The sequence below is a fragment of the Trifolium pratense genome, linkage group LG7 (genome assembly GCF_020283565.1).
Source record: "Trifolium pratense cultivar HEN17-A07 linkage group LG7, ARS_RC_1.1, whole genome shotgun sequence".
NCBI classification, from domain to species: domain Eukaryota; kingdom Viridiplantae; phylum Streptophyta; class Magnoliopsida; order Fabales; family Fabaceae; genus Trifolium; species Trifolium pratense.
In genome coordinates this window covers 46,244,591-46,264,239 of record NC_060065.1, presented here as the reverse complement: position 1 = coordinate 46,264,239, position 19,649 = coordinate 46,244,591, and the positions used below count along the sequence as shown (strand labels likewise).

General features: G+C 29.6%; 1 protein-coding gene across 2 annotated transcripts; it reads right to left on the bottom strand.

Moving 5' to 3' along the window:
- Nucleotides 1-7,542: 7,542 nt before the first annotated feature.
- LOC123898397 (transcription factor FER-LIKE IRON DEFICIENCY-INDUCED TRANSCRIPTION FACTOR-like) lies at nt 7,543-11,938 on the bottom strand. 2 transcript variants are annotated; one of them, XR_006805314.1, is made up of 5 exons: nt 11,450-11,938; nt 10,652-10,837; nt 10,263-10,436; nt 9,906-10,058; nt 7,543-9,432 (listed from the first exon to the last, which is right to left on the bottom strand). XR_006805314.1 is itself a non-coding variant. In XM_045949332.1 (4 exons), exons 1-4 carry the CDS (start codon nt 11,936-11,938, stop codon nt 9,960-9,962), a joined length of 948 nt encoding a protein of 315 aa, XP_045805288.1. In that variant the 3' UTR covers nt 9,470-9,959. The 2 variants fall into 2 exon arrangements, 1 of the variants encoding a protein (XP_045805288.1); XM_045949332.1 differs by lacking the exon at nt 7,543-9,432 and having other exon boundaries at nt 9,470-10,058.
- Nucleotides 11,939-19,649: the final 7,711 nt, after the last annotated feature.

The following is a 19,649-nucleotide window of genomic DNA, read 5'->3' as shown; positions in this document are numbered from 1 at the left end:
ATATATTAGTAGATGTCCATTAGTCTTGACTCATATTCATTGGTCTATATATTGTCCTATAAATAGAGCATACGATACAATGTAATATACACATCGAATAGAACAATACAAGAGTCTATTCTCTCTTCTTTTTCTCTCCTTCATCTCTTCTTCTCTATTCTTGCAATTCTCCAGGAATAGTTCATAACACTTTATCAGCACAATGGTCTCTCTCCCCTATCAAGAAATGTATAGCAACCATGATAGGTGATAAGTTTATTTTCTGTATTTTTTATTCTATTTTTTTAATTTTTTTTATATTGATTCACAGCCTACGATCCAGAAGTATCGTAGTGAAATTTTTAAAATATGAATCCTGAAGATTCATAGTGTGATGAAATTTTTAAATATGAATCCTGAAGATTCATAAGCCTACGCTTCTAAAATATCAATCCCTGAAAGATTGGAAAAATAACTAATTTGATCTATTATATAGTTCTTAAAGAACTTAAAAATCCAAATTTTGTTCTCCATAAAATCTTGATGAATTCAATTTGGACACATCGCTGAAGGATGTACAAAATAATTGATAAGATCTATTATATTTATAGAGTTTTTGAAGAACTCATGAATAATTCAATATGAATTGCACATTTTTATATAATATTATTTTATTCATTTTGAATTCCATAAGAATCCAACATATATGCATCCCTGAAGGATTGCACCAATATATATTTCTCTTACATTATAATATATGTTATACAGTTCCTGAAGAACTCGATGTTGTATGCATTCCTGAAAAATTGCATAAATGATTAATTTTACATTATAACGATGTTATATAGTTCTTGAAGAAACTTCCTATAAATTATTTCTTATGAATTCCAGAAGAATTCAATATACATATACATGCATTTCTCAAGGATAGCCTTATCAATTATTTTTTAGAGTTTTGGTTATTTATAATTTTTATTGAATTTATTTTTATTTACTGTTATAATAATAATACTATTGTATAAGCTATGCATGTCATGTTGATTAAAAATAAATAAAATAAATAATGATAATAATCTATATATATAATTCCTAAATAGTTCTCATAACCCTAATCCACTTAGACCAATCAAATTGTTTCATTTAGCCACATCACCCATTTAAATCCAAATAAACCACTCTACAATGCCACATCATTTCTACTTATATTATTATTATTATTATTATTATTATTATTATTATTATTATTATTATTATTATTATTATTATTTATTATTATTTTATTATTTCATCTCTATACTTTTCATATTCTACATTTATAAACTTATGACTTTTTAATATACACTCAATCTATATATATAAATCCTAGATAGTTGTGGAATTGTCTATCTAAACCCTAATCCACAAACCAATGAAAACTTTTCATTTAGCCATATCATCCACTTACATTCATTTAATGTGGGGTACTAATTGTAATTATTATTATTATTATTATTATTATTATTATTATTATTTTTATTATTATTATTATTTTGGGTTATTATTCATTTACATTTTTTTGTTCATTTTATTATTTTTTGTATTTTATTGTTTTTTTTTCAAAAAGGTTAATGTTTTTGCTAATAATCTTTTGTCCAATCTTTATAAATATAAAGAGTTGGTTGATTGTCAGGACTACTTTCTAATGTTAGTAAAAAAAATAGATAAAATAAAGTTTACTAATGGTTGTTATGTCCTGTATGATTTTTATCATATTCGATATTTGAGTATGAGTTAAGTTGGTTTATTTTTACTCCAATAAGTTTCAAATTAATATAAATGTCAAATTCGATAATACAGTAGTTTTTTTGTAAGAGATAATAAAGTAGTTTATCCAACTCAGAATCCTCCAATGAGATTTATAATATAAATAAAAACTTATGTTTCAACATCGATTGTTTTCCATGGTCAATTATATGTTGTCATTTCCATAGTTATTTTGAAGAATGAGTTAAAGATATTGCTAATCAATGTTAATGAAGAAGATACCAAAGTAACTTCAAATCTGATGTATAAATAAGTTTTTTAAATGTATAAGCATCGATATATATAATTCCTAGATAGTTGTGCAACCACTAATCTAACCACAGTGTATGAGTATGACCATAAACCGTTTTCATAGTGACATGACAATTTATGGATTACCAACTTATTTTGGTAGATGCAATAGGATCCATTGTAATCTTTTCGAAATGTATAAACACATCTTTAATATCTATCTTATATTTACATCAGTTTATTATATTTTTTTTTAAGGAACATCACTTTATTATTATTATTATTATTATTATTATTATTATTATTATTATTATTATTATTATTTTGTTTTTATTGATGTTATTATTATAATTTTCATAATACTTATTGTTTCAATTTATACGAATGATTTTTCAACATTATAATATAAAATACCGCATAACACCCGTGCATCGCACGGGTAATTTGATACGTATCATCATGTTATAAAGCATAAAAATATTCCAATTTATTTTCAATAAGTTACTAATTAATCTCATTCATGGCATATGTTACATTATAATTATTATTAATTTCATTATGTTACTATTTAATTTGCATTATAAAATATCAGTACGTTACATTATATTAGTATTAATAAAATAATTGGAATTATCTATTATCAGACTGTGTTTAGATAAGCATATAGTGAACACAGTCTAATAAAAGATAATTTCAATTATTTTTATTAATACTAATATAATGTAACGTACTAAAATTTTATAATGCAAATTAAATAGTAAAATAATGAAATTAATAATAATTATAATGTAACCTATGTTATGAAAATGACATTAATAGTAACTTATTGGGATATGTTTATGCTTTACAAGATACTATCAAATTAGTTTTTTTTTTTAATCAACATGATATGCATACATCATACATTATTATTATTATTATTATTATTATTATTATTATTATTATTATTATTATTATTATTATTATTATTATTATTATTATTATTATTATTATAATAATAATAACTGTAAATAAAAATAAATTCAGTAAAAATTATAAATAGCCAAAGCTCTAAATAAATTGATAAAGTTATCCTTCAGGGATGCATGTATATGTATATTGAATTCTTTTTGAATTCATAAGAAATAATTCATAGGAAATTCTTTAAGAATTAATTATATAACATCGTTATAATGTAAAAATAATCATTTATTCAATTCTTCTGGAATGCATATAACATCGAGTTCTTCAGGAACTGTATAACATATATTATAATGTAAGAAGAATATATATTGGTGTAATCCTTCAGGGATGCATATAGATTGAATTCTTATGGAATTCAAAATGAATAAAATAAGATTATATAAAAATGTGCAATCCTTCAGGGATGCATAAATATATTGAATTATTCACGAGTTTTTCAAAAACTCTATAAATATATGGATCTCGTCAATTATTTTCTACATCCTTCAGGAATGTGTCCCAATTGAATTCATCAAGATTTCATGGAGAACAAAATTTGGATTTTTAAATTCTTTAAGAACGATATAATAGAACAAATAAGTTATTTTTCCAATCCTTCATGGATTGATATTTTAGAAGCGTAGGCTTATGAATCTTCAGGATTTATATTTTAAAATTTCATCACACGATGAATCTTCGGGATTCATATTTTAAAAATTTCACTACGATACTTCTGGATCGTAGGATGTGAATCAATATAAAAAAACGAAAAAAATAGAATAAAAAATTAGGAAATAAACTTACCACCTCCCATGGTTGCTATACCTTTCTTGAGAAGGGAGAGAGACTATCATGCTGATAACGTGATATCAACTATTCCTAGAGAATAACAAGAATAGAGAAGAAGAGATGAAGGAGATAAAGAGAAAAGAGAATAGACTCTTGTATTGTTCTATTCAATGTGTATATTACATTGTATCATATGCTCTATGTATAGGACAATATATGGGTCAATGAATATTGGTCAAGACTAATAGACATCTACTAATATATTCATAACAAAAATCTCTTTATATAGGGATTTTTTATGGTAAATTCATAAATTACAGTGTATCGGTACATTTAGTTTTTAATTAAATAAATTAATGATAAATTTTTATAAACAAAAGACTATTTGTCAATTATTGTATTTTAAAGAAAATCATTTCATATGAAAAAACACAATTCGATTGTTTATAAGTATTATATTAATTTTTTTATTTTTTATTTTGTATGAAATAATAAATTTTCACTATTATTAGTGATATAAAATTTTAAAAAATTATATTTAATAAAAAATCTCGAAAACACTCATTCAATTAATAATTTTTTAAATAATAAAAATTGTCCTTTATATAACAAACATATATGAGATCTGATATTGCTGCTGGAAGACATTTACTTTCTCGACCAGCCAACATTAGAGGGGAATAATTAGCAACTATAATGTCATTTTTTCAGTTGTCTTCTTCATACTAGAATCTTTTCATTGATATAATATAATCCTTTGTTTTTTTCAAATAAATATACGTGAATGTCAGCACTATATTTACCTCTCCATGTGAAATGATATTAATAAAAAGTAAGAAGCTTGTTAGTTTTTAGTTTTTACACAACAATCTATTCTCTCCGTTCCGATTTGATTGACACAGTTGACTGCGTTACGTATGACGATGCATATCTTTGACGATTAATATTTTTAATTGTATAATAGTAAAAATTTGATATTTTGAAAATACTAATCGAGACGAATCAAACAACATCTTATATGCTAATATTTATTTTTGTTTATTAGTAGAAAAATAAGGTCAAAACAACATGTGTCAATAGTGCATAACAGTCAACTGTGTAAATCAAATTGGGACGGAGGAGTATATATGTCCAACAACAACTCACTAGTTTGTACACAAAATTCATTTTTTATGCATTAGGAATCAATGTTAGGTGACTCCACTTAAATAGGGATTTGTCATGATATATTATTCTTTTTACATGCTACTAATGTACAATGTTTTTTTTTTTATCAAGTTATCGGTGAGTTCTTCTTTCTCAACTGAATTTTTTTCATACGCATAAGATGATAAATGAACCTTTAATCATATGTTGAAGGAGATTAAAACTCATACCATTTGCACTAATTTATTATTGGTTGCTACTAATGTACAACTAATAGATATGTTATCTTAGGAGTAAAAGCTATTGACATTGTAACCTCAAAGAACGAAGTTCTCACATATTATAAAATGGTTAAATTAGTGTAACTATTAATTAGTAACAATTTCTTCTTGGCGGATGCTAGCATGGGAAATGCCCCTAGGTCTCCCATCATGGGAAAATTACATGAGCCGTTGGATTAACAATATTATGATGTACTCTATGTAGGTGATAAATTTCTTTTCTCTCTCTTTCCATCATCTCTCTCTGCAGCTTTCACCTTTTCTGTCATCATCACCTCTTGGTTCTCTACATCTCTTCACCATAGTCACACTGATGATTCAGACTCAAACAATAAAAGATTCATCACAAGTTTTTATTTTTGTGTTTTTTGTTTAGCCATTTTCTCCTATTTCATTTTTTTCTTCCAATTCATTTTTCCTACTCTTATTTTCTCCAATTCTTTCAAATGTTTTGGTTAAAATTAAAAATAAAATTAAAACCCATTATTATTATAATTAATATCATTGTTGTTGTGGTAAGTAAACACCAACCAAGAAACTTCTACAGAGAAAAATAATAAAAAAGGAGATGATTGTGAGTATTTGTGTGAGGATTTAATGGGTCTTAAATTGCTTGGTTGAACTTTTCTATTCACTCATGAATATTTTATGATGTGTAGATCTAGTAATTGATTAGTTTGAAATTTCAATGAATTTAATAGAAATAAAATTGGGAGATTTTTGCATTAATATTGATTTGAAGTTGAAAAGAAACGAAAACACACAGGAAACACCTAGAGGAAAGAGATGATGGAAAGAGAGAGAAAAGAAATTATTATCTAGAAGCAGTAAATCATAAGATTGCTAATCCAACGACTCATGTAATTTTCCCATGGTGGGAGACCTAGGAGCCTTTCCCATGCTAGCATCCGCCTTTCTTTCTTTCTCCTTTTTCTTTTATACAATTTTTTTGGTATAATTTTAGGGATGACAACTAGGCTCATACTCAGTGCGTACATGCAAAAAATATTCATTACGGGTAAGATAAAATCCCGTATTATGGGTATGAGCATGATATGAGTAAAAACACGCAGATCAAAGTGGATATATATAGGTACGGGTACCTTAGTATCCATCTTGCCTTATACCCGCATAAATATTTTTATATTTTCATTTTATAATTATATAAAAGTATATGTATCAATTTTTTAAAAAAATACAACACTATTAAATTATTATGTATTTATAACATAATGCAAACACAATTTGAATATGACAACAAGTATATGAACTTTAACATGATTAATAATTATTTTATTTATAATTTTCATAAGTTAATATTAAAATATTTGAAAACTTTTTAATTCTATTAAACAAATATATTTTTTTTAGAAGAAAGTTTAATTAAATTAATACTCTTGTCATTTTAAACCAAACGTCAATATTTATGAGTCAAAATTTTGATCAAAATGTATTATGAATTTTTTATTTTGACATAGTTTTTAAAATTATAAGGGTGGATTAATTTGATCTCTTAAATTTGCAATATAGTAATTTGATATTTCATATTGAACATCAACAGATTTTTATTTTTCTCCTTCTAAAGTTAGCACCACAATTTTAAAAATTCTATGTTTGTTTTGATGTAACAAATAAACTATATTTAAATTAATTTGTAAGTCTTTCTTTAAATCTTTACTCCTTTTTCCTAAATTATAAGAAAAAAAGATCAAAGAAAATTTGGACGAAAGGAGTATTGGTTATGGTGTGGCCTTGTTTTTTTTATTAGGCTCTTCCATTTGTGCATTGGCGGTGTTCTACACAAACTATATGTTTGTGCATTTTAATTGATTATATTGTTTGGCATTGGGGCTGAGGCTCATTCTCGTTTTAGGGAGTGGGTCACCGCAATCCTAGAAGGACCCTGAAGTAATAAGGTTTGTCACAAGAAATGAGGTTTGAATTATGACTCTTTTAAAATTTTAAACTGCAAAATAAGTTAAGACAACAACAGCCTACAGTAGCACAGTTGTTAGATCAACTGAAAAACGTTCTCCTAAAAAATATAAGTGCAAATAATTAAGTGATTAGTGTGTATAGTGTTTGCACAAAATAAAAGAGTAAGAGAGAAGAGAATCACACAAAAAATTTATCCTAGTTCACCCCTTAATAGTATGGGCTACTCCAGTCCCCACTTGCGAGAGATTATTCACTATAATCTAGACCAAGATTACAATTACTTCCCTTTGATCTAAGCCCAGATCAAAGACCCTTTATGATCTAAATCAAGATCACAAAGTATCCAGCTATAACCAGCTGATCTACCTTTACAAGGTAACCTCAATCAATTATACTCAATTGACTTGATCTAAGCTTATAAACCTAACCGGTTGTGATGCTTACAAATTATACACTCAAAGTACTCTTCGAAATATGATCCTAGATTTCTAGAGAGCTTTAGAGTAAGAGTGAAAAGAAGAGCTTGATTGCTTGAGATAGAATGTATTAGATTGCTTTTGTGATTCAAGTTCTTGTTCTTCCAACCAAATCAACGTGCTATTTATAGATGGAGATGCTCCCTTGTTGTTTGGACATCAGACATATATGTTTTGAGTGAAGAAATAGCCGTTGTGAGAGAGAAACAAAACAGTCTATGTGATTTTGTCCTTTAGATGCTCCAGGAGATCATTCTTTTAATAGTCTCTGACTGTCACATTGTACTTGTTGACAGAAATATTCCTTAGCCAACTGTCAATGAGTTGTTTCTGAGCATATATCTGTTGCAAATGTATTTCCCATGTGTGGAAATAAGATTTGAATGCCTTTGAATAAGATTGACACCTAAGTGCAAAAACTTGGGAGATAATTCTCCACGATGTTGGAGACCATTCTCTGAAATGGTGTGGATAAGGTCCAATGAATTTTTGAGCTGTTGCAAGTTGTCAAACAACTGTAAATGCTCAACAAAGGCATAGAATAACAACTGTTCACTTGTCCTTCAAAGTACACATGAATAGTGATGTGAGTACATTTTTATGGAAGAATGTAGCCACCCTTGTCATACCCTTGTACTTGGATCAGATGTGGAGCTTCCTTACAAGCTATCGCCACTTGTTGTTGAGTTCTCATTGGTCTAGATTATCTTCTTTAATGATGTTCTTGGAGAACATAGAGCCTTGTTGCATGATGTGAAGTTATTATTCCTTAAAGAAGCTTATATGAGTAAGTCCATAAACCAAAATTGATTATTTGCCCTAAATGACTTATTTGCACTGTTATGATCCTTTAATAAGTCCAACTTAAAACATCAATATAGGATTTTGTCTCAACAGACCCATCATATCCATCAGATCAAGAACCTTAGACAATTTGTTTGCTGTCTACAGGGACAACTGTCTAGTAGAATGTTTTATCGCCTAGGAATGTTACCTCTTGAGTAAAATGTCAAATACCCCCTTGTAATTTGAAATAGGCAAATACCCCCTTGAAATTGGAAAACGTCAATCAAATTGCCCACTGCTTCGTTTGCTCCGTCTATTTTGAGCCTTCAAAAGCACATTGTTTGAACCTTCAACCTCCTTGCAACCAGGTGAATAACAAGGAACCGAAACAACAAAACTATCATTACCAGAATTATCCTCATCATCATTATCATTGCTTTCAAAATTAGAATCAAGAGGTTCTAACCACCCAATAGACCAATCTGAGTCATCAGATTCATAACCAGACAAGAAACCTCATTCACCAACATCATACTCTTTATCAATTCTTGTCTCATCCATCTTTTCCTCATCAAAATAGACTGAGTAAACGGAGCAGGGGGCAATTTGATTGACGTTTTACAATTTCAGGAAGGTATTTACTTATTTCTAAACTTCAGTGAGGTATTTGACAAATTTTGAAATTTATTTGACATTTTATTCATTACCTCTTAACTATAAAGCCTACCTTTTATGGTTCAAGCTCAAGTATGCTCTATTATAACTAATACCTCTCACTTTATGCACTTACTTAGTTGATAGTCAAAGTTCTTGCATAGTTGCAGGTACACACCCCACTTCTAGGTTGGTCCTTTGACCAACTGTCCGCCTTAAATGACCCTCATGTATATCACTTCGAGTTAGAGAACTGGTCCTACTTACCGATGGTCCTTCTAACCGCGGTTGTCTGATGGTCCTTACCTCTATTGTCGATACCAACCACCGTGGTCTGGTGGTCCCAACAAACACCGGGAAAAGCCATCTTCTCTACAATGTCTTTATGATTTGAGCCACCAGGGTTCCTGCCGATTAACCGACACAATTGTGAACTCGAGTTTTAGATTGAATCTATATTGTTCTATTACTTGCTCTAATTATTTTTCTTTTGAAACAATATAGTTTGCTCTAATTCTTGTACACATTTTGCTTAGTTTAGTATTAAATACTACTATAAAACATTCTTTTTCAAGAAAAGAGATATTTATATACAGTTGCACATACCACATGAAAAATACAGTATATTTTTTTTTTTTGACAGTGTGAAAAATACAGTATATAGTTTATACTATATGGTTTTATTTTTTTTAATCACACGGCCTGTCTTTTGCTCGGATAGTATCAATAATATTATTTTCCGTTTTAAATTTTATTAAAGAGAGTCAATCAATTTAATTACTCTAACAAAATACATAATGTGTATCACTACTATAAAAATCTTGAATAAGGATGCAAATTAGAAACAGAAAAAACATAGAGACAACAAAATTTGTAATACTTTAATTTATTTTTTCTAGCAATCTTCCCGTGGAATACTACTTCATGCAATGGCTCAAAAGGATGGCATGAATTCAAAGCCTTGGTTCAAAAGTGCACCAGCCACCCATAGCTTCAAATTTTGAAGGTTCATTTCTTGTTCACAACCATTTACCTGTTTTCAACAAATCAATGACTAGTTAATCCTTAAGAAAATCCTAATCAATGAATTGTGCTTCCTCCAATCTCAAACATAAACATTTTTTTCTTCAAATTTATTAAATAACTAATGTATCTGATTTACAAAATACATGCATTAGTTATTCGATAAATCTTTAAACTGAAAGGAGTATATGAAGAGGCTAATTAATTAACTTACATTCAATGTAAATGTAAGTAGAAAATTGTCACAAACTGTAGCCAAGTTTGAATTTTGAATATTGAAATTTGCAAGAGATTCAATAGCCTTGTACAATGAAGGAGCTACTCCTTCTCCTCTATTGCACAATATTTTTGCATAATATCCTCTTTCCTCCACTTGGAACATGTCCACCTACATATATAGCATATATAGCATATATATATATTGAAAGATCAACTAAAGTATTGGACTAATTAATAGTTTAGATAAAGTTAGTTCGAGTCTTGTGAAAAAAACTGCTTGTAATTTTTTTTATATGGATCTATCCAAGTTCTAACTAGACACAAATCATACCTAGGATATAGAAGGGAAAAAAAAAAGTGAAATGAAAAAAAAATTAAACAAACCTGGATAATTTTCTTGCAAATGGGATGGCTTTGAGCATTAATGGTGTTGTTAATTGATCCTTCATAATTTTCAGACACTAATAAGGATGCTTCAAGTCCTGCAACCTCAGCCTTTAACTTCCTAGATTGTGTTTGAAGGTCATGCACATATGATACTGCATCCCCAATTATTGAGGCCTTATCCATCTGTGATATATAATTATAACAATTACATTACACTTTTGCCGACCATTTTGTAGAGCTTGGGTTTGCTTAATTTATCTACGCTTTATTTACTGTCTATTTACAAAAGAGATAAACATAAATTGAAAATTAACAAACCCATTCGAGTTTGTATGGTTTAGAGTATTCATTGTTCTCTGTTTCGTTTAAAACTTCATAGTATTAATTAGTTTAGCGCATTTAAGCTTTTTACATTTTTCTTTCTTTAATGACTAATATCAAGTATATTGGATTGAATACTTAAAAAGTTTAGAAACCCTAATCTTGTGCCAAAAAAAAAACAACTATAAATGTTTAATCCGTAAAAATAAATCTTTGCAACTTGGTTTAGATAAGTTTACAAAACTAAGGTGAAACCCTAGTAGATTTCTATGATTAGTATTTTTCAGGATTCTTTACCGAAGTAAATATTTTCTTTGAGATGACTTGAATAACAAGTATGCCCTCGCGTACCAAAAAACAAGAGTATGGCCTCGTCTCAAATAGGTAGCTCAATGATGAACTAATTAAGAGACACTAAATGAATTTATGCATGAGTTTCAAAGTTCGAAATTTAATTGAAATAAGAATACTTACTTTTGTAATATTGGGAACCAAAGAGCGCAACGCATAAAGCTTATCCTTCATCCGACCTCTCCTTCTCCTTTCGGAAATGAGTGTCTTAGACCTATCGGTTTTACCACTAGGTTTGCCATCATCAATTCCAGTCGTTGTGATTGTTGGTGCCGAAGAATCATCTCCATCATTTTCTCCTTCTCCCTTAACCTCCCTAGAATAACTAGAGAAGGAGCCAATTGTGCTAGAGCTTGGATCAAACACATTCACAATATTACTATTGTTGTTGCTGTTGTGATCAAATATTAATGGATTTGGAGGAATTGGAAGAAGCTGATGATGATTATTATCAACGAAACAATCATTGATAAGGTCAGAACCAAAGTTACATATTTCATCTTCATTCTCACCTCGAATTAAATCGACAAATTGATCAAAGTTTGGATCATCAATGAAGTCATGAAGTTCAAAATTATTGGTGTACACTAGTGAGTTTTGGTGCTCATCCATATTTGAGTTCATGGTGTAATTTGGATATAGTTGACAGATCTAATAGTATTATATAGCAAGATTATTAATTAATTAATACTATAAGATAAGATGTGAATGGAATAAGATGTGTTTTTCAATTTAATGAATGCACTGCACCGGTTCTATCATTTTAATTTTTTTATATTATTTTGGTAAACCAAAAGTATCCTCCACGCGCAACTGCAAAGACTAATTCGTTCGTGGTAACTGAGATCCATTTAAAGGTTGACCTCTGCCAACAAATATTTTACACATTGGCAAAGGATCAAACACATAACTAAATAATTAACGGATCCAAATATCTACTATTTATGCCACACTATATTGTTCTATGATTTTAATTTTGATAATGAATTAACTACTTTTTTATAAAAAAAAAGGTTAACAAATTAATTATCAAACATTAATATAAGTAGATGAGATTGTCAATTTACATTGCTATAACATATATCACTTTCACATCACGCTGTTTAGCATTGATCTATTATTATACGTTTTTTTGGGTAGTTCTAGAAATGGTTGAATCTGGTGAAGGCGATTTGGTTATGATCACCTTGTTTATTTAATTAGATTTTCAAATACGAATCTTACAAAAGTAGTCTAAATGTACAACATTATTGGAAAGAAATAAATTTTATAATAATTACAATTAAAAAAAATAATATTACATTTTATTATAAATATAATAAGAATATATCTTTAACATTTTCTAGAGATTATGCACCCGTTTTTATATACCATAGATCATAGAGCTATTGGCTATTGCATGACTATATTTTGTGCTAAATTATAGGAACATATATATATATATATATATTAGGTGCAATCAGCACTCATGATTGCATGCTCTAAATGAGATTGTCAAGTGTCACTTTCAGATCATGAGAGAGTACTCTGCAATTTCTTGTTCGAAGTATATATATATATATATATATATATATATATATATATATATATATATATATATATATATATATATATATATATATATATATATATATATATATATATATATGACGTAAACTCTAGTAGTTTACGAGTTGAGTGTACGTTTCGATTCCATCTAAACTAAATGAGTTGACGTAAAAACTCGATTCTGACAACCTTGTTTATAACTGCCAATTAAACTACATAACTGTTTATAACTTCCAAGTGTATATATTGTGTGAAAAGAATCAAGTGTCAAATACTCCATGTCGTCGCCAGCCAAATTATATGACGAATTCGCTTGCTATGGTTGTCTTTTGCTAATTCACCAAACAAAGTGAAATGGCTTGTGACGTCCTCAAAAGAGATCACATTAGTGCCCAACCAAACAAATATTTTCTGCCAAATTTGTGAAGTAATGCAGCAAGTGAAAAAGATGTGTTGTATGTCCTCTACCTCTTTGAAGCAAAATACGCAACTTCTCTCATGATTATTCGTGATAATACCTTTGCAAAATAAAGCCTCCCGGGTTGGTAATTTTTCAAGTAACAACCGCCAACCGAAAACGCTAACTTTTGATGGAACATTGTTCTTCCATAATCTTTTCAATGCTGCCAACCTTCTGTTGATACCTAGTCAAAAATGCTATGAGTCTAAGTTTAGAATAGGCGAGTATGTAGAAAAGTGATGAAGGTTTCCTATATATAAGTCCCCAAGTACCTGCCCTGACAAGAATAGCTCGTGGGCATCGTGGGAGCGATTAGTTTCGCCTTTTCAGAATGAGGTGTCTCATGTGACCTATTCTTTAGGCCATATCCCCCTTAGTGGCTCAATCCATATGATCCTTTACGAATTTATCCGTTATGGACTATTTGGCCAAATCTTTTAGGCGCGTTGGGCCATCGTAATATTTAGGCGAGTCAAGCCCATATAATTTGTTGGGTCTCGCCCAGTACATGTTAGAATTGGCCATCTTTAGAACGTGCACTAATATAAACATGGAACACGAGAGTAAATTGCCTAGAACAAATATTTTAGGCTAAATTACTTCTTTGGTCATTCAACTAAATTGTTAGCTTTGTATTGGTACCCTAAATAATTTTTGTTCCTCTTAAGTGCCTAAATTATGCTTCTGTCAGTCATAATGGTCCCTTCCGTTAACTTTTAACCGAAAATGTATAAGGTGGACCAAAATTATAAATTCTCCACCATAGACATCTTTTTTTAATTTTAACCATTTGATATTCTTGTTAAAAAAGGAAACCATTGAAATTTGTAGATCTAGCAAAAAGTTCATAAACTTTACACTTCAAACCTAAATCCAGAACCCATAATTTGTGCAAAATTTTAGAGGCCGTTCGGATTGGCTTATTTTCGAACTTAATGAAAGCTTAATTATCCAAATAAATAAGCTTTTATATATTATTATAAGTTTTTCAAGGTAGTTTATGAGAAAATAACTTACAATGATACAATTTTTGTTTGTGAAAACTTATGAATTACTAATATAAAAAAAAAATTATTCGCATAAGCTATTTTTATAAGCTCAAAAATAAGACAAATTCAACAGACCCCTTAATTTGATAGTGGAAAAAAAAAAACAACACGTTGGTTTGTATTTATCCTATGCCCCCTTTAATTTATTTCATACACTACTAATGCACAGACTCAAGCAAACCACCAAATTGGGTCGCTGTTTATGTAACTCGTTCATAAATACTTCTCAAATTTTTTCGATATCTCAAATTATTCTCAATTTAGTCATTTTTTCACTTAATGTCAAATAATTTATTGTCTTTAACTCTTCGTCCACTTTCTACCAAAATAATCCTGACATTTTTAACTTTATGTCAAATTAATGTATGTATTTACCATTTTTATTTTATTAAATAGTCATTGTTTTAGATTGATCGTTGACTACGTAACATTTAAATTGTTTGATGTAATTGTCTACCTGACACTTAACACTCAACGTTAGCGCATTTAACGGTGTTAGGAAATGAATGTCAACAGCTAGACCAAATTGAGAAATGTTTAGCAAAGATAATAACTAATTTGAGATGTTAAGAGTCATGAACTTATTTAAGAACGAGTTATAGAAACAGAGACCAATTTAATGGTTTAATCCATCTTGTTATTTTGTTAAATAGTGGAGGAGGAAATACTGTTGTGTATAGTGATAGATTTGCACCCACTATATATACAACAACATGCCACCCCAAACAAACCTCCCGCGTTCAAAAAAAAACAATGATTTGCCAACTCAACATTTTGAGCTTATAGCTTATAATTTTATATGACGAAAAAAGACCCATTTAATATAGTTTTTCTCATGAATTTTGTTTATTTTTACTAGCTTATAGCTTATTTTGTTAAGCTAATTAGCTTAATTGAATTAGCTTAACAAAATAAGCTATTATATAAATCAAAAACATATAAAACCTGGATAATATGGTTTGAACCTTGCATCCGACATTATCTAAGTATTTTTTAACAACGTGACATTTTTCTAAGTCAGTTAGAAACAAATTGATTTTATAATCGAATCAGAATAGATTAGGATACATTATTATATATGAACATGTACAACAAGAATGGCACGAGATGGAGTGTGCGAGACAAAAGTTTGGGTGACGCTGACACGTGCCTTGGCCCATCTCATACTTTAGGTTGTTCACGGTGCGGTTTGATTCGGTTTTCAGCATAAAAATCATCCTAACCACAAAATGAAAATACATGTGGTTCAGTTTGGTTCGGTTGATTTTTAAAAAGTCATCCAAACCAAACCAATGCGGTTTGGATTGGTTTGGTTGATGCGGTTTACAGCATAACGTTTCCGTACCGAATAATTTAAAAAAAAAAAAAAAAAAAACTTGAAGTTCCAAAATAACATTGTAGTACCAATAAAAATTGTTTATCCAAAATAACATTATAGTATCTTACAATTTTAAATATCCAAAAAAGAACTTGAATTTCCAAAATAACATCACAATACTGATAAAAGTTGTTTATCTAAAATAAGATTACAACACCAAAATAACATTACAGTACAAAAAATAAAAACAATTTGAAGTTCCTTTAATTTGGTCGACTGACTTGGTAATTGGGCTATGTATATTGGAATATTAATATATAATATTAACTTAATGTGGTTTTTGCAGTATCCACGGTTTTTATGGTTTGCGATTTGCAGTTCAGTAAGAAAGTCATCCAAATACATCTAAACCAAATGCGGTTTTTGCGATTTTCGATTTGCGATTTTACTTTTGGATTGATTCAGACACAGTGGCGAAGCCGGGAATAGATATTTGGATGGGCCACTAAAAAATAATAATAGATAAATTAAATACAAAAATTATTTTGTATATAAAAATTTAAGTTATAATAAGCATAAAATTAATTATAAAAAATTTAATTAAATTAAATACCTTAACGATGAAGTGTATTCATACATTCAAATTTTTAATTGAAGTAATTTAGAAGGCATGTATTTGCTTTAATGGTATGATGTATTATTATGCCGCTCAAGATTACCTATTTAAGGGCCCGTTTGGATAAACTTATTTTTGAGCTTATGCAATATAAATTAGGTTTTATGTTATTTTATATATTCAAATTAGTGAAAATTGTATTTTTATAAGCTATTTTAGCATAAACTATCTTGACAAACTTATAATAATACATAAAAATTATATAAACTGTTTACATAAACTTAAAAATAAGTTAATCCAAACAGACCCTAAATCCTTATGCTACTTGTTAAAATTGTTTTTTTAAAAAAATTAAAAGAGAAAAAAAAATCAATATTTTAAAATTAAATCAGGAAAAAGGGCAAAAATTCAGGAAAAAAAGGCAAAATTCAAAATAGGAAAAAGAGCAAAAACATAAGGTGGCAAGGGTTTGAACCCATGCCCTTTCTCTTCCTATATATTTTTTTTTTGAAAAAGTTCTCTTCCTATATATTACCCTTTCAATTATTTTGGGGTGGGCCATGGCCCAACCAGGCCACCCGTGTCTCCGCTACTGTTCGGGTACAATCACCCCTACTCATACTACTATGGAAATTTCCGGTTGTAGGAAAATAACACAGTTACATTAATGAATATTGACCGTTAATTTATGATTGGACGGTGCAAATTACATAGAAAAAATTAAATTTAAACAATTTCGACAGTTAATTATAATTAGACGGACAAAAGTAGTTATTGCATGACGCAGTTACTACGGCGAATCTATTTCCATGTGTAAATCTCTCTAAAGACTGTTCTATTGGAGAAAGTAGAGAATTTTTTCAGCAGAGACGGAGATGAAGGAGAGCGTTTCCAGAGAGTAGTGCGAGGATGGGTATCAAATTGGAGGTACTTATGGACCTATTTAACACTCATTAATTTTGATATGCTTTAAACTTCCCAAAGCCAAAGTTGTTTTCTACATAGAAAACGCCTGTCATACCGATCTCATATTTCGTCATACAATGATTTATATCCAACCATGCATCATTGACTGAACTATCCTTACGACTAGCCAAAACTATTCCATATTCTACTACTGATGATGGTATTGATCTGTTCCCTAATCTCAAGACTTTGAATATTCTCTCAAGATGACATCATTCAAGTGCCTCCTTGTTTCAAATCTTCTCTCAAGATCCTTCACATTTCAGATTTTGATGTATTTGGAATCCCATTCACCAAGTATCTTTTAGAGGAGATCCGGATAACTTGGTCGCAAAAATTTCAACCTAAGAAGAAGAAGAACCAGATAGCTTCTTCATCAGTTTTCACACCTCGTGACAAGTCACTTATACCGGCTCGGTTCAACCTGGCGGATCTCAAGAACCAACTTGTAGGCATGGGAACTTGTCCCATTAAGTTTGAATAAATCTTTATAGAATTGATATACTATTTTATCCTTGAAATCTTACGACTTTCATATTTTCATTCTATGTAAAAACAATTTTTCGATCTTCATGTATGACATCTTTGAGTTGAGCCTTCACCGATGAATGAATGTTAAGATGAAACCACAAGTGACTAGCACCCTTTCTCAACCAACCTAGGAAGCTTGCATCTAGGATTCGGACTAGCCCAAAATCTCAAATAAATTCCTCCATTTTTGGGGTTGGCTATTGAATCAAGAGCTTCCGTGAAGTGATTGATACATTTTTTTTTAAAAAAAAGCAGCTTTTCATTTTTAAGGTAAAAATGAGTTTTTTATTTTTAATATATTTAAATTATACTGTGTTGGTATTCTTTTATTAAGGTACTCCTGTGCAGCTACTCAAACTAACATCGTCAAAGATATCAGAGATTCATTTCGGGTGACAAATCCTAATATAATTTTCCATACCAACTAGAGGCCAAACTTTTGACCAAATAGTTAAGAAATCTAAAATATGTATCCTAATAATATGCCAAAATAATGACACTAATGGAATGAATTTGGAGTCCATAATAGTGTAGAAGTTATGATGTTTCCCAAAGGAATGCAACTATCATCATCACTTTTGTTACTAGTGGACTAAAAAACAGTTCAAAACAAGTATAAGCATTCGAAGCAAGAACCAATTCAGATTAAAGTTACAGAATGGTAATTCTGTAATGAAAATGCTGAGCAAATGATAAATCAGTCAGATTAGTCACAAGAGAAACAAAAAAGGATATATCTATATCAGGAGCTTCTATAGAAATCTTGCTAAACTCAACTGTGCTTGCATCGATGCTAGCAGATATGTACTCGTTGGTTTTGTCTATCAATTTCACTAAATTCCCTACACTCTCTTTGTCATGTTTAAAAAATTCAACTAAGGATTCTTTTGAACATTGATACAAACCAATGCATATCCGGCATACCTGAATACGTAAGGTTGTAAAAGTCGCAAGATGCACTCAGTGTTCAATGACTTCGCACAATTCCTTTGTAAGCTTTCTGCAAATATAATTCACAATTTGTAAGCTTTCTGCAAATATAATTCACAATTCTTCTAAAAAACAACTGTGTACCTTAAGGATGATATAGATAACATGACAGAATAACAGAGGTATCCACACATTTAATCAAAGCACTAACTAAGGCTCTATTTGGGAAGACCAATAAGCTAGCTTATAGCTTTTAGCTTATAAGCTAAAAGCTCTGTTTGGTAATAGTTTTTAAAAAAGAGCTTATAGCTTATTTCTCAAACACTATTTCAAGTAGCTTATGAGCTTATAGCTTATAGCTTATCATTTTTTCTTCCAATTTTACCCCTATCATGTTACTTGAAAAAAATATCAATTAAACATATCATTTTACCAAACACTACAAATTCAATCAACTAGCTTATTCGCTATAAGCTAAAGGCTAGCTTATAAGCTATCCGCTATAAGCTAGCTTATCAGCTATGCGCTATTTTTTACCAAACAGAACCTAAATAAACAACTTAAATACACGCATAACTGAGCCTCAGATGGTACGACCGAACATATACAAATTACAAGGACAGAACATAGAATATATCAAATTGAAGAATGGAGCCGACAGAGTCAAACTTTGATGGAAGTTGAATATATGCGAGTTATACGTTGTCTTTGAACGTGAAGCAAAAGGAGCAAGGTTAACGAGTGTTAAATGATAGGTACTTAACTGATAGAAAGGGATTAGAAGTTAATAATAAGAGGAGAAACATTACCTTGGACGGTAGATGCGACAGTGCTGTTGCCTTGGAGTCTTGGACAGACAACACGAGTTGCTGAAAACTGTTACTCCACAGGTCCATGGTGCAGCA